The 19779-nt window shown below is 41.5% G+C and overlaps 1 protein-coding gene across 4 annotated transcripts in view; it reads left to right on the top strand.

Moving 5' to 3' along the window:
* Positions 1–19779, top strand: part of il34 (interleukin 34) — a 33046-nt gene that overhangs the window by 8680 nt on the left and 4587 nt on the right. For 2 of the 4 annotated variants that reach the window (XM_037108122.1, XM_037108121.1), the window contains 6 exons: positions 2031–2324; positions 12593–12696; positions 14046–14123; positions 14396–14473; positions 16468–16575; positions 17953–18136. In XM_037108122.1, coding sequence (XP_036964017.1) covers positions 2279–2324; positions 12593–12696; positions 14046–14123; positions 14396–14473; positions 16468–16575; positions 17953–18136 — 598 coding nt within the window. In that variant the 5' untranslated portion in view covers positions 2031–2278. Of the gene's footprint in view, positions 1–2030; positions 2325–12592; positions 12697–14045; positions 14124–14395; positions 14474–16467; positions 16576–17952; positions 18153–19779 lie in introns of all 4 variants that reach the window. The other 2 variants (XM_037108123.1, XM_037108124.1) reach the window with 2 other exon arrangements.

Consider the following 19779-nt stretch of genomic DNA (forward strand, 5'->3'; position numbering starts at 1 on the left):
CAGTCGCTGTTCTGTGTGTTCCTTTGGATCGGAGAACGGAGATCATTTTAGAAGTTACCGCTTTGTATATTTGACTGATGAGTTCATGAATTATTGATTTGATTCATTTTCCTCTTTGGAGGTGTTGCCCCCATCCAAGTGCAGATGTATTTATTCAGCTTCAGTGATACGTAATCTCTGCCCTCTCCCCTTCAGTAAACTGATCCAGATTAGAGCTAAATTGGATGTGACTCTGGGTGTTTATTCCTCCAGGGGGTCTGGAGGTCATACAGTGTGACTTAAAACATACGGGCATGGCTTGCTGTGGTGACTGAACGAATGTGGCTTGAGTGTCACTGATACTGTACATGTATGTTACAGTGTACGTGACTACCTCCAGGAGGTGTGCTGCCCTTCACAGGTAATATTTTCCAGATGTTGTGTGGTCGTACAACATATAAACCTGCATCTTCGCTCGCATGTGTCTCCGTGAGATTTACTGAAGACAGTGATGCAACTCCTTTTCAACATTCCTCTAATCTGTTCTTAACTTTAACTTTTAAACATTATGACAGCAATAGAGTCCAACATCTGGACCACACATGCAAGCAATGGTGCCAAATAGCAGATATATACGGTGCAGGGTGATTTATGTGAAAACAGAATGTATGTATGCAATTCCATCCATCACAATAAGATAAAACTTCTCTGGGCAAGAAAGGGCCATTTTTTCACACCGATCAAATCATTAACGTCAGGGTTTCATTTTATCCAGACTGGAGCAAAGTGTGCAGTGGACAAGCCATGCTCGTAAAGCAAATCTGACAGTACCATTACACATAGTCCATCCAGTTCATTGTCATGGGACCACGGATGTTTATGCCAAATTTTGTGAAAATTCATACCGCCCATTTTTTAGTCAAGGCCCTGATCCAGTTTGATAGTTAACATACAAGTAAACAGCTTGTTGAAAGCAGGACCATGAGGATTGATCAACTGACAGGATATGTCATGGCTGAACAGAAGTTTGGGTGCTGCAGGCTGCAGGTTGTTTTTTCATCAAATACGACCTAGCTTGTTCATTGTTCAACGTTGATGACTGTTGCATTGGTATTTAGTGCTATCTAATATCAATGAAAAAATATATTTTAACAGCCGTGACCGCGTGGTAATCGCACTTTCACGTAGTGGGTTGTGTGCATGTGTGTGTGTGTGTGTGTGTCTCAAAATGCATTCCTGGAGACACTTCTTGGATCGGGAACCATCATAGAAGCAGTTTTGACAATTTTGCTGTGTGTATATATGTCTGTCCATCTATCTGCATGATAGTGTTACAACCATGCAAGATGCCGTCAGAGAATACACAGATGTGTAGTTGAAGATTGGTCAGAACCAACGTGGGTCAGAACGTGAAGACGTTGGTCATTCGTTGTCCACTGAGAGATTGAGTTTGAGTTGCAGCCACACTTGCAGTATGACTCTACAGAAGGCAGTGTTGATTGTATGGTTAGATTTGGCATCCCTCACAGCTTCTGAGTGCAAATCCACACGTCTGTTCTGTAATGTAGGTGCTAACTACAAACAAAACTCATTACATGACTGAAGTTAAATGGTGCAGAAACAAGTAAAAGAGGGGCGGAGTGACCATTCACCCTGTTACCAGACATGTGCTTCTTGATACCATCAAAATTATTTTGAAGCTGTTATTTTAAGGTGAAAAAGTTGCATAATGTTGCTTTAAGTGTAGCCTCAAAGAGCCATTATCATGGCAGTAGACTGTCCATGCACACTAAACAACTATTAGGAAAATCAAGCATCCATATAAGTCATAATCTCAAGAGAGAATTCAAATAACTGTGGTCATTTTTTTGCCCTGTGGTGCTTTATGGTGGTTTCATTATCAGTGTTGACATGGCCTCTGCTCAGACTATCATTACTATCCATAAGTGTGAATGTAACAAAATACGAGGATTTGTCCCATCTGTTTGAATATTGCTTATTTTCCCCTCCAGCCCCCTGACTGTTTTTTTTTATTTTGGGTCTCATTTCAGATTATCATCAGCTGCAACCAACAGAGGCACCGCAGCCAGAATAACAAGGATATTTTACAGCTGGCATGTTTTTAGTGATGCTGGATACTGCAATGAAGACCTGAGGCCCGGCGACCCATGTATGTCCTGCTGAAAACACACACCGAAGAGTTGCAGACACCAGTGCTGTAGGAGCGTGTGTGTGTTTACACCCTGTGCTGAGTTTAAAGCACTGTGGAGTTGAAGACCGTAGACTTCAGCCCAAGAGTATGGTCCAGCTGTCCATCTCTGTCTGCCTGCTGGTAGGCCTTTTGGGTAAGAGCCATCATTTACATGTGGTTGTTTGCATGTGTGTGCAGTGGCCCTTAGTGCTGTGGCCTGTGCTGAGACTGTTCTGTTGCAGTCTGGTCAGTGGCTGGGATGGACCAAGGCTTCTATCTCTTTTGGCTGCTTTTATTATCATTGTTGCATGCAAAAACAGTCAGTTAGTTGGAACACCACAGCTCACTGCATAGCGCATTTACGCTACCGTACAGTATTCCGTTTGCACATTGTAACTCTGCTGACCGTGGCAAGAATAGGAGGTTCCTTCTAGGAGAGTCAGCTTGGGTTTGCAGCCAGTAAATATTGTAAATTAAACTCTGCGGGGTCACAAGCAATGATTGTTTTTGAGTGTGAAAAACAGCTTAAATGTCATTCCATTGGCACAGTGTCTTCAGTGAGAGGGTGGGATCACAGTGTTGCATACATGTTCACTTCAACAAACAAGTTTTCAACACATCTCATTGTTATGACATCATGAGTTTTGTTTGTAGTCAGCGCCTATGTTGCATCTGACAAACTGTAACAGACCAGGGATTTGGATTCACCATGGTGGTGTTGCACTCAGAAACTGTGGGGGGTGCTGTGCTTTAACTCTTTACTTTGGCCCATAAAAAGTGGGTTGTTATTCTTGTGGGAGGAAAGAGGTTTGAGGAGTTAATGTGAATGTGCCTGTGTGCCACGCTTCACTTTGTCATGTGGATGTTGCCGTACAAACACTGTTTATACATGAGCTGTTCTTTGGGTGGATCTGTGTACGGTACAACATTGCGGGAGATTCTCAGTGATTCCAGTGCTGGCTCAGGATAACTGATCTGTGTGTCTGTTTGTGCCTGGAAGCCTTTTTTGTGGAAAGAGAAGCCACACAGATGCAGTGTTTAGTCTCTATAGTAACACGAAGCAGCCTCAAGCTATCACCTTAGTCCTACAGTGAGCAGTGAAATGTTCAGTTTGTAAACCTTGGGTGAAGAAAACCAGCACTCTGGGAACAGAATACTAGTTTCCTAAACATATCTATAACCGTGGACAAATCAAAATCGCATGCAGCTACTTCATGCTGTCACCAGCATATCCAGAGAAAAGCGCAGATGAGCCAAGCACAGATTAGCTTTTCAGGAACATTTCTCGCTGTTTGTCGTGGTCATTTTCAGTTTAAGACAGTGTCTTGTGCCTTTTTTCCAGTGTTCTCCCTCCTGGTTTCTTGTACTCCTCACCAGTCTGTCCTTCCTCCACACTGGCACTGCGTCAGTTGTCCTCATTAGTCCTTTCCTCTACCCAGTATTTTTTCAGCTTGTCAGCCCCTTCCCTGCTTCTAATGTTTTTGATTCATGATCCTCCCATGGGTTTCTCCACCTCGCTCCACCTGCACCTCATCCCCTCGTTTGTTTAGTTTTCAGTTGTTACGGTATGTTCCATTGTATATTACACCAAGCGTCCATTTTTTTCAAAGCAAATGCACTGGAACGCTCTTTGATTGGAAGTCGGAAATACCGACTCGGAAATGCAATGGAACGCACCGTTTGTCCACTCCTGGTTGAGTCATCTGTTGATTGTCTGTGATCCTGCTGTTGTTGTTTTCCTGAGCCTGTCTTTTTCTTTCCCTGGTGTTTCTTGTTGTTCGCCCATTCCTTGCGTTGGCGTGAGCAAGATTTTAAACTTCATCCATTTTACTCCCAGCCCGTCTCATGCATTTGGGCCCAACGTGAAAATTGACCCTTTTAGTCATTTTACTCCCCACTCTGCAACCTTTGGTTTTATACTCCAATAAACCATGTGTTTATAGCTACATTATGTATGTAGATTTTGCAAACGCACGTCTTTCTCAATCGCAGAATTAAATTGGTCAAAATGTGACGACACTGTCACAGTGTATACTGTAAACCATGATGAATTTTCTTAGAAATTGTTAAAATTTACTGTTCAAACATCAGTGTTCAAGGTTACCATTATTGTCAGAACGGGGTTAATTAGCTATGCAGCAAGGTTTCACTAAAATACAGAATACAAGAGGCCGTTGTTCAGGGCTGTAGCCAATCCCAGCTGACATTGGGCGGCGGCGGGGTACATCCTGGATAAGTCGCAAATTCATCACAGGGCTGACAGATAGAGAACAAAAACCATTCACGCTTACATTCACACCTACGGACAAATCTGTGAAACTGATTAACCTACTGAGGTGCAGGTGGAGAAACACATGGGAGGACAGTGATTTGAAACCACTAGAAGCAGGGAAGCGGCTGACAAGCTGACAAAATACTGGGAAGATGGAATGACTAATGAGGGAGGCGCAATGCAGCTGTGGAGGATGGAGATGGGTTAGGAGCACAAGAAGAAACATACCGTATGATTTTACGAGCAGGCAATTAAAGCCAGGAAAAATGCAAAGAACACAGTCAGAGCGCTAACTGCTACTAAATGTATCAATATCACTTTGAATGAAAGGGACTCTTTAGTCCTGCAGTCCTGCTGACTGAACATTAACACTGTAAATATTGTAAATAAAACAATTACTGTAAGATAATTTAAATACGGGTCATTTTCAAGTGAAGAATACACATTTCTTGTCATTCACTGACACTTTTTGAAGTCCAACGAAACTGAACTGTGCTGATTTACCTGTAATATATATTTCCAAATGCCCCACCATCTTAGGATCAAAGCATTACAACCAGAGGAAAGAGAAAGAGAGTGTAATTCAATCGCTTCATGGATGATTGATTGCAAATTTCAAGACAACAGTCACTCTACTACAAATGCAGCTGGACATCTGGTTTGTATTTGCTTCAGACGTCCCTCTGGTAATATTTGAAAAATTGTATTGTTCAAAGAGAATATTAACAGATTTTCTCATCACATCAAAATACCCTTAGTACTTTCTAAAAACGTACATAAAGTCTTGAAATACCAACAAATGTGACAGATTGCCAAATCAGAAATGCGAGTCCTTGCATGAAAGGGAGCCAGTGCCTGTCTGGATAATCAGATCACTCTCTAAACATACACAAATAAGCATCTTCAGCCATACTGAAGACATATGGGTTAGGACAGAGAGAGACAGAAAACTGACACCACACAGGCACAAATGTCATTAAGTGTGTGAAGTGTCAGGGTTAGCGGGGCCTGGCAGCTCATCTTTTTACACAGGAATGCTTTGTGGTGGTTGTAAACATATATAGTCATGGTTACAATGTGTTTTCAATCTCGGTTGAGACCCATCTACATTTAATGCACAGAATGGAAAATGAGCAACTATCACATTGAATATATAATGCAAGTTTTTTTAAGGTGCAATATGTGAAATTTTACAACCAACAATTAGCTAAACTTATCAACAGAGTGTGGAGAATTATTAGTTTTCATGTTTTGACGTTTGCGTACTGCTGCAAAGACATTTACTAGTGTTAGCATGCTAAAAAGCTAGCCCCAACAGGTCACAGATCAAATTCATGCTCAAAACAAATAGGGGGCAGCATATCACCAGAATAACCGCTAGCTGCTGCTAACTGTAGCGAGAGTAAGCTAGCTAGCTGTGTGGAGTGTGAGCTCTTAGCACTGATGAAGAGCTGGTGTTGCTGCTAGCACAGGAGCTTTAGACAGAGACATGCCATGGCTAGCTAGTTAGCATGCTAACTTCAGTAGATATATCTGCAACGCAGCCATCACACTTTCAAAACTGAAATTTCATCACTTTTTAATGATAATTTAAGGGGAAAATTTATTTGAATGTTTTCCCACTCAAATTCTTACATATTGCCCCTTTGATATAAATATTCAGAGCTTTGAACAAAGATTTAGTTGTGCTATAATCACATGTCACAGTTTTGCTCTTTGTCTTATTATACTAAGTTAAAATTGCCTGACTTATGGGTCTGCATGCTTTCCTTGTATGTTTCCAAACATTCCTCCCACAGTCCAAAGTCATGCATTTTAGGTCTGTCATAGCATTTTTTCCCTTTGATAATCCGCAGACCTCTGAACAAGATAAATGGTGGAAGGATATGAATGGACTCGTAAATATTATGGTTGTAAGAATATGTTAACCAAAGAGTTGATTAGGTTGTTTGAGAATACATGACCCATAGAATTAGATTGGTACTGACCAGCATGTTAGGAGTAGTTAGGGTTCAGTATCTTGCCCAAGGACACTTTGACATGCAGACCAAGGGAATCGAACCAGTGACCTTCAGATAACAAGACGCTGACTCTACCCCTGACCCACAGAATACAATTCGGAACTTGCTTAATATTTTCACTGAACATCTAACATAACTGAGGTATAGTTATAATAAATGATAGGTAATGGGTTCAACTTTTTTATAAGAGTGATGATGTTCAAGCTAAGAAATGTCAAACAGCGGCTGGTATAACAATACCAGCAAAAACATAAAAACATGGTCATATGTTAATATTTAGGGTTGACCGTCATCGGTCTGTGTATTTTGATGCACTTTTCTTTTCCTGTTTTCTGCATATGTTCCTGTCATGGTAGAAAAATGGCACCCATTTGTAATGGGTTGAGCTGTCATAATTTTGAGAACTATGAAGTTTATTCTCTAAAGCAGGGGTCACCAACCTTTTTGAAACTGAGAGCTACTTCATAGGTACTGAGTCATATGAAGGGCTACCAGTTTGATACACTCTTCTTAAATAACAAATCTGCTCAGTTTGCCTTTAGTTATATGTGATTATAAATGATTAATGATACTCATCTATGTGAAGACACTGATCACATTAATGATCTCTCACAATAATTATCAACAATGACTTAACAAGGTGGGAAACAGATAATATTAATATTCAATTTTCATTTTTAGAACAGGCCTGAGGGCTACTCATGTGGTCCTTGGGGGCTACCTGGTGCTCGCGGGCACCGTGTTGGTGACCCCTGCTCTAAAGCATGTACACCACCTTACAAATGGAGCCGACGTAACACTTGAAGAAAAATAAGGTCAAGGTGAAAGTGAATAATGTACTGTTTAAGTTCAAAAACAACAGTTTTTCTTAAATTGTGATAACTCGGTGTCACTCTTCTTGGGCTCAAGAGGAATCATGCGATGCTTAACAGCCTTTGACAGGGTGCTGAGGCAGGTCGACGCATGTTCAGCTGCACACAGCTGGAAAGGATTTCAGCAAGTCCATTTTAAATGCTGAACAGGCCAAGTATCTGTCCAGGAGTTTTGAGCCGTCGTGCACTTCAGACAACTGCAGTGCAAAGAAAAAGTCATCTTCATCAGATGAACTGGACATGGTGGCATCATCCATCATCATCATCATCATCATCATCATCATCCAATTCTGAGACATTCTGGGAAAGGAAATTTAATACAATTTAATTTGAAGTCTATTGATTTAGTTTCATGCACTATTCATCAGTACATACATGACTAATTTGTGAATTTGCCAATATTATGTGTCAAACTGTACAAATCTGACTGATCCTACATCTGGTTGCTGCATCATCCTTTGTCCAAGTTGTTCTGTATTTTGAAAGAAGAACCGCAGCTGCGATCAGCTCATGGATTCTCCATTACCAACTGCGGATCATCCATGTGAGGCTAGCGGTACCTCAGTGGAAACTTGACTTGGTCAAGTTTGAAGCCGATTCTTGGAAGCTGCCACAGCATCAGGGCGCTTGCTTCTGTTCGCAAGATGTTGATTTCCTGGGCAATGGGCTCATGGAAGCGGCGTGCTGCGAGGAATGCGAGTTCAACTGAATTAAACGTGTGATGAAAGTAAAATCAACAGAACTTTGATAACACCATATAAGCATTTTGTCAAACAAACTGGTCGAATAATGAACTAAAATGGACCAATGATAAGTGTAAGTTACTACAGAGCCACTCTGACAGCCCCTGCTCACTTGTCTTTGATTATCCTCAGCAGTCTGTGGATAAGTGTGGACCTTCCATATTTGTTCCAATGGGCATTACACTTCACAAACTGTGAATGGTATGCTTTCTTGTACGCCTCATTGGACTTTGCTTTCAGGGCATCAACTGCTATTAGGTTGGGCGAATGGTTGGAAGGCTTTCACGAAGTTGGAGCTGTTGCCTGTTGTTCTCAGAATCTTCCTGGTAATGTCAAACTGGGAATGGACATCATTCAAAATGCTGGCCAACACATCAAATAAGTGCAAATCTCTCAATTATTCACAGACTAGGGTTGTACTTGCTGGCAGTCTGTGTTGCATGAAGTGCTGCAGGGATGTTGTAATTTTGTTGGATAACTGGGAAGTTAGCATTGCCCTGGTTCCCTCTATGGGTGCGTTTTGTTCTACAAGGCAAGCCTTCAAAGATGGACACCAGGGCAATGGACACCAACGATGTTTGAAGCATAAATGAAGCTGCCCGAAGCAAAAAGCTTACAGCTAAAAAGGCTATAAACAGATTACACTGAGGTGTACATGACTTCAACGTCAGCAGCACGAAACATCTTACTACGGTATAGAACACACTTTTGTGTCAACAGTTTGTTACTTAATTCTGATGTGAGGATGTTAACATCCCTCGCTTTTCACACAAACACTTTCATTCAAATACAGGGCATTTACTGACATGTTTTATGTCGTAGAAAAGCATGTGAAAGTCTCTTAAGCTTGTGTAAACTCAGCTCATATTTCAGGCTTTTAACCAAAAAGCCTGTTCGCAAACTCACTCCGAAATGAGGGATTATATACAGATTTTAGGACTTCCTCCACTGTAATGGTAACTAAGATTATTTTTCCCACAAGATTCTCCTCACAGGCAGCCTCTGCTGTGCACACTCAGCAGCCTCATTAGTGTTAACATACTGCAGAGGCGGAGGTCATTACTCCGAACTGTCAGTATACTTTCACTACAGCTGGGCCCATTGAAGATACGGGTGTGATGGAGTACTAGAAAGACAAATGGCAGTTTGGCATAGTTTGTGTGTTTTTCATCATGTTTACGCTGCAGAACCATATGGGATAGTTTGCAGAGCAGTTGTGGTAACCCTGATGTGACTGGTCTCTGTGGTGGTTTTCCTACATTTGAATATTAAGGAGCAGTCACTCTGCCTTGAGCCTCTCCATTCCTCTCCTCTGCAAATATAGTATGTAGCTTGATATACATTACATATGCTCACTGTCTAAATCATGGAGTCTGTGAATGTATTGGGGTGTTAAAGTGGAGAGTTGTTTAGTTTAAGGGGTCAAGGTGATTTATTGTTCATTATACATCACACGGTTGCATGACAGAATGAAAGTGTGTAGTTCCTTCATGTTACACATAAGTAGAACAACAAGATCTTGATGGGTTAATTTGGAAGTGGATGAACATAGCAATCTCATTCCGATGGTGACAAAACGGGTTGCCGAGAACGCCAAGAAAGAAACAACCGCTTCAATCAAGCCAGGTTGAATCAACCGGAAACACTATTGTAGGGAAAGCTGAAACCAAAAAGAATCACAAATATAACAGTAATGTATAAAAATGTAAAAAAAAAAACAACAAAAAAACAAATATTGCCATGGATTGAAGAGCCACCTCTGTTCAAGGGGATGGTCTTCTCTGTGCAAATCAGAGGAACTTATTTTCAACCAGTTTTAATTCAAGCTGCTATTGTGATGATTATAAACCCGAAGAACACTGAACCCCCTTGATTTCAACTTAAGATTTCTCTACCTAAGATACCTGTACGCAGTACACAGTACAATGAAAGCTCTCAAGGAGATTATCAGTTCCATTATGTATCATGTCAGTCTCTTGGGATGTAGGTAAGCTCCTACTGGTGGGCTTGCTGGGCTATTCTAGGAGAAACCTGGAGGCTGTGCTTCAAGTCCTTCAAGTGATAACTCAGTGTGTTTGCCCCAGAATGCACGGTTGATTTCTGTTGTCGGTGACGTCTGTCACCCCTTGAATTAAACTTGGCCAGAGGTGAGTCCCACCATGTGTTTAGATGAAGGCACTCAGAACATTTTTGATGATATACTCTCTACATGTATTTTGAAGTAATGTAAATAGATACTGTGGGAGTTGTCGGTCATCATTGCTAATCAGTACTAATTAACAAACGTTTAGCTCAAATGGCCAGTCTGCTTATATGCTGCGTCTCAGAGCTGCGAACATAGCTGTTGACTTTAACCCCTACTTCGAAGCATAGACCTCTTGCTCCCATTGGATTTTTTTTTGATCACATTTCTTAAACAACATGCCCAATTGGATGCAGCCCACTGTGCTGTGCATCTTCCTGCTCTGTGACAGCTGACAGCGCTCCCCACGATTAAAAGTTAATGACGTGTCGAGAGATCACTGCAAAAGGTACATTCATTTTGATCACAGAATATTGCAATGGTTACTTAATGAAAGGCATTTTCTGCTACCACTCACTGATAACTTAATATTGTAAATTCACTGTTGGGTTTCAATCAATCACACCTATAACAAGCTGTTTGGCCAGTTAAGCTCCCACCAGATGTGTGTTAATGGTGACATCAGTAAAATGAAAATAATCTCTGGTAGTCATGAATCCTTTCAGTCTCACACACAGTTTTCTGGCACTTGCATGTGCACAAACAAGCACTGACATGCAGGTTCAGATACAGAAACACTATTTATGAAGCAGTCGCTGCATTCACTGTATACAGATCATAATGTTCAACTAATAACGAGAGTAACAGGCCAATCAGAATTACAATGCCACATGTAAATGTCTCAACCGGGAGAAACCAATCCTCTCCAGCACAATCTGAATGAATGTTTTGGTAAGATCAATAGGGGTGGTATAAAGCTTTGATTAGCTGGTAAAATATTAATGTCTAATAAACAGGTAAATGCTAAATTGTATTGTTTCACTCAAATTCACAACTTTTATGTGGTGACTTTTATTCTTGGAGACACAATCTTTATACTTCTGCACGAGTGCATTGCTTCAAGAAGTGCTGAAACTTTGAGGCCCAGGGCCACTGATCTGGCTACTGTGTTTAGCACGTTGTGAGTGAGAATGGGCTGCTGTCAGGCATAAATGTATCCGTTTTACAAGATGAAAAGTACTCCCACAGCACTAAGTGAACCTTTCATTCAGGGCGTGATCATATTTCTCCCTGTCATGGGGAATATTTTAGCATGTTGCTGGCAAATATCCCACCTTGCACTAAGAACTCCTCTCTGTGTGCATTTACATGTGTGCAGAGAGGGAAATGAAAGACGTAGGGAACATTCATTAGCACTGTTCATACTGCTAAAGATGTAAACCATTGCTTTGTATTGGCCCTATTATAGAAGCAATAATTATTATAGAAATACCCAGGCCTATGTTGGTATTGTCTCTACGATATTCTACTCTGTATATAGCGAAGAGTTCCTTGCATTCATGATTTTTCAATGATGGCTCGGACATTTGGTGGGAGCTTGTGGTAGACAGGCTGCTCCTTCACATTGAAAGGAGCCAGCTGAATTGGATCAGTTTGAGCACCCACACTTTTCCAGGCATGACCCCACCGCAGACCTATGACTTGCTGGAGGGATAACATATCTAATGTGACCTGGGAATGCCTGGGAATGCCCCAGGAGGTAATGAAAAAAAAAAACATTGCTGAGGGATGTCTGGAAAACCCTGCTTCCACCATGGCCTGAGCCAGATAAGTGGAGGAAAATGGATGAGAGGACATCACAGATGTCTTTACACTGCTAACATCGGTCAGTGTTTGGCTGTTGTTTAATGGTCATTTGATCATCAAAGTAGCAGCTTACTTTATGGTCAGACCTCTGCAAAACGAATGAAGTCCCCATCATCCGCAGCTGTACTTTGTGTTTGATGGTAATTTTAGCATACCAACATGCTAAACAAAGAATGTTATCAAGATAAACATACCTTATAAAGAAACTGCAATATCTCGGTGAGCATGTTGACGATGCTGACATTAGAAATTAGCTCAAGGCACCAGTGTGCCTGAGTGCAGCCTCACGGAAGCAGAGTATGGCGAGTTTAACATGCATGGAAATCTTGTTACACCTAATGGAATGCTTTTTTCTTTGGCCTGAAACCTTTTGAAGGTGATGGAAAGATGTCACATATTCATCCACCATGAAATATCTGTCCTGACAACTTCTTGATCTGGTTGACCTCTGTCAGGTGAAACTATATCTATCTACCTCAACCCAAAGCGATCACACACCAAACAGCCTACAGCTAACACCGATATGTATGGTAGGCTTACTGCATACTATGATGTGCGCACAATGTTTAGTAGAGCTCTGGGACCGTGCATTGAATCTCACGCTGTGCTGCTTCTCTTCCCGCAGGCCTGTTTCTGCTCGCGCCCGTTCAGATGGCCCAGACGCCAGCCAGCATGTGCACGCCCTTGAAGACGCTCAACGACAGCCTCAGTCACAGGCGACGGTACATGGTGAGAGAATGATGGCAGGTTTGCAAGCATGTCTCAGTGAATGTGTGAGCATGTGTACAGTTGCCTTGTGGGTGGACGGTTAGTTTTTCTAAGTATTGGACCAGCTGTACGGACCAGAGCAGAAAAAGTGAATGTGTCAGTACAATTACCACCCTCAAACGTGGATGCAGCGAACTAGGGGTGCTGAGGGAGCTGCAGTCACTCAGTGAATATACTGCAGACCAGAGTCTCTGTTAACAGTGATAAACAGGCAGGTCCATGTTATATACACACTTACGTATTCTCACTGCGCTGTATTATTATAAACTATGAGGCTGCTTATCCCTGACATTAAGATGCCTTTTTTTCTGCGAGCCGATCACAAAGGGACGGCACGTCAGTCATCTGGAGTGACCACGTGTAATCGGATCTCACCCCTGCTCTCTATGAAAACATGACTTGGTCAGACGGACCCTTTTTTTTTTAAACAGAAAGAGCTTAATACTTCACATATGGCCACAAAAACCCTGAACAATTAAGAATTCACCATAGCGAGTGTTTCACAATGTTTATGAAATATCTCCAAACAGAGGAACAATTGTATGGCGGTTGTGTATTGCGCAGTCCGAGGAATTTCTCTCCCTCTTCATCTGGTGCAAAATGTTCTCAAATTGTTTTTATAATTTGTTAGGTATAAGTTATCCTGGCCATATGAAATTAATACACAAATGTCACACACCATTTACAGTGACATCATCATTATTAACCATCAGCACCCCCAACTGTGACTGACTCCCCATGACCCTGCCCTCAAAGATGAACTTCAGGGTTCTGTTAAAAACACATTTTCACCCTAAAATATGCATTGTAAATATCATCATCTGAGTGTTATGTTCGGTGTATCTTAATATTTTTTTAAGCTGTGTCCACTTATACTATAAAAGTATTTCCTACAAGTCCAGCAATTGGACCCAAATGTGTCTATCATTGAACTTTGCCTGGTAAACCACCCACGTCTTCGAAACTTTACACCCTCACAGGCCTGTGAAGAATTTGTAGTCACCCCAGGTTGAGATGACCTTGATGACATCACAGTTATATCGCTGGTGTTATTTTCTCAAATGTTGCTAAGCTCAACTAGAGCTATGAGGAGACCTGTTTTAACAGTCTGAGTTGTGCTCAACTAACCATGATGCATGAATTCAGTGGAGTGGCCCTTACAATCGTCAAAGTTGATAATTGTCCTAAACAGTTAAATTTGAACATGTGTTATTAATGATCAACCCAGAGGGGGACAGCTGTTGCAAGCTTTCTGGGTTATGAAATGTGCAAACTAATTGTTTCTCTTTCTCTCTTCATTTGCCTGACAGAGGCACAACTTCCCCATCAAGTACACCATCAGGGTTCATCACAACGAAGTCTTTAAACTGTCAAACATCAGCAGACTGGTAAAAATAATGACTCTGTCTCTTGATTTACTGACTCCTTTTCTTTTTCTGTCAACAACAACACCTCAACCTGCTTAACCATAATTTACCTTCTCCTCCTTGTTCCTTCCTTGACTATTTACACACTGTTTAGTGCTACATGGTAATGTGCTGTATTGTACTTGCTGATGAAATATGAAATAAAGTTTGTTAGACTTTACGATCCTTCTTCATGTCACACATCATCAGATAAATCCATCAACTACATTCCTCTTCTCTCATCACTCCATCAGAGGTTACAGGTGGAGGGGTTGGATGAGCTGGTTCTCCAGAGGCTGTGGTTTCAGGTCAACCAAGGCGTGTTAAAAAAGGTAGGAGTGTATTATTTTTCTTGTGTAAAGAATTTTCTTTGGGTAAAAGTCATCTTTATGCAATTCTCATCCTATGTTGAGGTTTGAGTTGTTTAAGCAACTAGAAATGCACCACACTCATTTTTATTCACTTATATTTACAAGAGGGAGAGCTGGGGGGGTGGGGGGTGTCACATCAGTGCAGCTGTTGCCAACCACCGATAATCAACAAAAAAGTTGATTTCATTGGACTCGTCACATGTTGGATTCCATTTTAATGCAACAAAGTAAACAGTAATCTGGGATACATTCAGTTCTGTCCTTCTGGGGCTACAACCTGAGAGCATGTTCCTCTCATTCCTTGGGAACCCATGCTGTGGAAAACCAACAGTGTTGGTGAGGGTCTCCAGCTGGACTGCTTCTACTGGCTTTGGCCAGCGGTCCAGATTTTACTTTATAGGTAAAACGTGGCTTGCACATGCTCCATTTGTTGTACAGTCCAAAACAAGAGATCAAATATGCCTCCACTCTCAGGTGTGTTGACCCCCCCTCCCCCCATGTCAGGTCAGGTAACAGATTTCAACCCATGCATACCCTGATCTACCAAAATAAAAGACTGATCATCTCTCAGATGCTTACAGTCCACATGGACCACAGGCACATGGACACTGTTTACAGTTATAGACAAGTAAAGGCTTGACCGTTCACAAACACATCAAGAGTGGATATTCAGAAAGGCACTTTTATTGTCATTAATTAGCTTTGTACAAGGTGTCAAATGTAATAATGGAGAGCAGGGCTGCCAAGTTTCAGAAAATGACGAGTGAGACTTCAGTGTCATGATGCGTTCAGCCTTGGCCTTTTTTAACATCGATTTGGCCTGTTTTAAGGGCGATTCATACCTTAAGACTGTCCTCGCCTCCATGCCAGCACTGTGGCCTCCTAATGCTAGTCTTAATTAACCAGAAATTAGAAATGAAAATTGTAACAAGAATGCCCAGAATGAAAGCACATCTCTCTGCTGTCTCTTCCTCTTACCTAACATCTTTCAAAAGATAGCTACATGTTACTGTTTGATTGAATACTGTTTTACAGTGGTTCTCAAAGTGGATTCCAGGGACACTGTGGACCCGTGGACCCATTGGAGTCCATTTGGGCAAGAGAAGAGACAAATAAATGTTACACAGCTCTGCAACAAATACAGGACAATGATAGACTTATAGGAGCCTTAAAACAGTACATATTAACTAGGAAACTCAAGGAGAAACAGTGAGTCAACAGTGAACAAAATTGGGTAGTTACCTACTGTCCGTCTTCTAGCAAGCAGGAGAACGTTGGGACACAAAGGACTGATGGATTGGTCTGGGATTGGTTATCTCGGTTAGTCAATCAGAGTCACTCGAACTACGGCAAGCCACGAGGACCAAAGTTTATTATCATGAAAAAAATGAATATAGAGTATTGAATGGGGAAATATAAGCGTGAGAAATGTCGAGTGTGGCGTGTGGTGTGAGAATGGGTCAAAATGCACGACTGTCACATTCGAAGCGTGATGCTTGGCAGCTCTGGGAAAGGGTAGCTAAGTTTGCCATTCATTGACTTTAAAGCAACATGAAGTTGAAATTCTTATTTTGTGTGATGTGACCCCCTTACTAACAGTGCTAACTGGTAGCCAAAGCACGCAGCAGCTGTAGTCTGCTTTCAGGAAACTCCATAAATCACAGAGAGTTGAGGCAGAGCAGCTGCAGGACATTAGCAGTTAAACCAGAAAACATTTTCTCCATAAATTATGATCCAGTTTGAGCAAACTCTCTGATAGTTGACGCTGTAGGTCGTGTACTGCTGTAAAGGGTTCTGGCTGTGATGTTACACGCGCACCTAAGTTACACAGCACAGAAACAAGTGATAGGACAGATGTGATCCACTCTATTGTAAACCACTGCACCATCACAATAGTTTTGAGGCTACGTAATGTTGATTTAAGGTTTTTAACCAAAGAGAAATTTACATTTCAGATCATTCGGGTTATGTCTGAGAGACATCCTTCACGTGCGTACACGGCTGAGTTGGAGAGACGCTTCAAGGATGCAGAGGGAGTCTTCGTACAGTCGCATCCCGCTGAGGTAAGCTGGAGGTCACGTCCTGTATCTGCACCACAGCTCTTTTAATTCCCTCTTTATATGAACAAATTTGGCATGTTCCTCACTGTGTTAGGATCAAAGGACATCTGAGGAGATGGAGGTCACACTAATCCTGTTAATCAATATTAGGATTGAATGCCTTCATAAGATCATAAGAGAGTTAAACATTGCTTCTGTCTTTGATCAAGCAGTTCAGTTTGTGTGAATTTAATACACTCATTGATCATTCTGTGAACTGCATTCAAGGGATGTTTTGCAGGGAAATTAGTTCTTGCGTGAATCAACTATTTAGCTCCAGGTTATTCAGTTCAAATGTTAAATGTGTCCTCTGTGTGTTCAGCCTTTTTGACCCAACGGTTTCAGCGATTAAAAAAAAAAATCCACTTTCTTGGCACAGTTTCAAAATGTCAGTCCCGCTTAGACTTAGACTTACACGACTTTATTAAACCAGTAGTGGATGTCTATCAATCATTAATGCTCTGTGGCTTTGTGTTGAAGCAGACAGTGAGTCTAACGTCAGCAGACAGTAAGTCGGGACTGATCACAGCAAGATTCCTGAATTATGATCCATATCTGGTGTGTTCTTTGTTGAGATTCACAGTTTAAAGCTGCACTATATGGCTTCTGAGAGGAAATTCAAACTCAGATTTTTTACATTTACACTACTAATGAGGCAATAATACTGTAACACTGTTCTTAGAGGAAAAGAAGAAAACAGTATTTTGTCCTTTGAGGTCAGAGCGTTTATTCAGTTTTTTTCAGTCATGAAAATAAAGAGAGTTTGTTCAGGCATAACAAACAGTAAATGAAGATTAACATGTCTTCACTAAACCTCTGCAGTGCACCTTTAAATTAGAATCCTCTCTTATCATTTAAATGTAACAGCTGGACACTTCTACGTACTTTGTGTGTGTGTGTGTGTGTGTGTGTGTGTGTGTGTGTGTGTGTGCGTGCGCACGTGCATGCGTGTGTGCGTGTTGTCCAAATTCAACGTGGACACACATCTGTTTGCTTTCTCCAAATGTTTGAAAGATGAAGGAAAAAACTGACCGGTGGGCGATTAATCTGCTTTTTGTTCCACTTCAAAGGACAGCTCTTTTGCTTTTCCTTTCATCAGGACAAAATCTTGTCCATATTAACCTTAGATAACCACCATTTATATCCCATTTTTCATCTCCCCATTTTTTTTCCCAAGTTCACACATTTTGGATGCTGCATCACATTATTGATAATTCACATCTTATGGTATACTGACATTTTTGAACACAAAGGCATCTCACGGATCTATGTATATGCAAGCTGTTTTGCCTACCTGGCTTGAACTCACTTGTGTGTGTGTGTGTGTGTGTGTGTGTCCAGGTGTTCCAGCAGGAGCTCCCGGAGATGATCCAGGACACTTGGGATAATTTAACAGAAGAACCTGACAGAGTGCCAGAGTCCAGATGGCGATATGTTTCCCCGAAGTCTCTTCTGGACAATTTCTGCCACACCATGCACTGCCTCTTCAGCGAGTGCTTCGCCAGCACAGAAGCGCAGCAGGACTGTGAGTATCACAAAGGGTACGGAAATTAAAAAACCTCCAGTGACACTGCAGACTGTAACCACAAACTTGAAATACAAAAGCAAATGCATTTTTTTATATTGACAAACTGTATGTGTGAATGTGTGCAACAACGTGTGTTTTGTCCTATTCTGACCTACTGTTTTGGAATATGAGTAGAGGATCTTAGAGAGCCCATGAAATGGCTAATAGAAAACTGTTTGCTGAAAACTGTTGTAAAAAAGGCAGCAGCCAATAGCGTGGAATGTGGTTGCCTGACACACACTCTACATGGACAGGCAGCTCCCAATTAGTATGGTCGGACTAGGATGGAAAAACCGAAAACGAAAAGGAAATACACACCAAGGTGGTTTCCTTGCCATGTTTGGAACCTTACTGAGCAGCTAACTACATTTCGCAGCAGTTAGCGCTTACTTTAGCAACAAAGTTATGGGTATCTGTTAACCAGGAAGCTCCAAACGTCACCATGGTACTGTAACTGGCCTCCATTGGCAGTGGAAGGCCCTGGTCCAGAGCAGTTCATTGAAACAAGCTGCTGACTGCTGGTTATCAGTACATTGGTTGGCAGTTACTTTAGCAGCAAGTACAGCTATCTGTCTGGTTTTCTCAGCCCAAGGACAACAGAGGGAAAACCAGCAAATATTTTCTTTTAAAGTTTACATTTAATTATAAAGTTGTGTTTCCGTACGTTATTTGGTGAGGTCCAGTTCCCAGCAACAATCTTGGTTTGGACTCAAGCAGGTTCATTGTTCCTTGACTCTATAATCATCGCAACTGCAGTAAACCTGCATACATCACATGCACATTTGTCAATGAGGGACTGAATATTATTTAGTTAGCAGTGAAGACAGAACATAGTTTGGTGTTGCTCTGCCTTACTGTAGAGGATGTTGTGTCCTCTTTTGCTCTCTGTCCAAGTCTTTGATGCTGTGGTTTGTGCTAAAGCCTTCACCACACCTTTTAGACAGGTTTGTATGGCTCAGGACGTTATTCTTGCACGCAAAAAAAAGCACTTATGACTGATGTTTGCATTCCCACCTGTCAAAAACGTTGCCAAACACACTCAACACACAAGTTTGACAGACTGACTATTTAACACTTACTCAACTCCTCCGGTACATGTTAAAATCATGGGTTTGGTGGAAATAAAATGGTCATTTTTCATTCATGCAGTGGCATGAAAGGAGGATAAGTAGTAGCACGGTGGGGAGCAGACACATCACTATCCCTCTCAGCGGTGCTTGTAGACAGGTGGCCGTATGCTTACTGGAACACACACCATAGGCAAACCTGTTGCTGTTTCAGTATTAACCCAGTTTAAAATATGCAATTTAGACTGGATGCAGCATGAAACAGCTAAACTAAGCCAGTTGGCTGTTGGCAGTTGCTTCAAATTTAGCGTATGGACATGGAACAGGAAAAAAATGGATCTCAACTTTTCACTGTTGAACTGTTCCTCTGAGCACCTTGTTATACCATGCACAGAAATATGTATACCACAGAGCATCGTACAATTTAGCCTTTATGCTATATTTCGCCTAGTTCAAAATTAACTTTGCTTGCAAGGGTTGCAAAAGATGTTGATGTGATCAAACCGATGCCTCACTGTTTGAAGATGTCTGCGT

This window comes from Acanthopagrus latus, chromosome 8 (assembly GCF_904848185.1).
Source record: "Acanthopagrus latus isolate v.2019 chromosome 8, fAcaLat1.1, whole genome shotgun sequence".
Lineage (NCBI taxonomy): Eukaryota > Metazoa > Chordata > Actinopteri > Spariformes > Sparidae > Acanthopagrus > Acanthopagrus latus.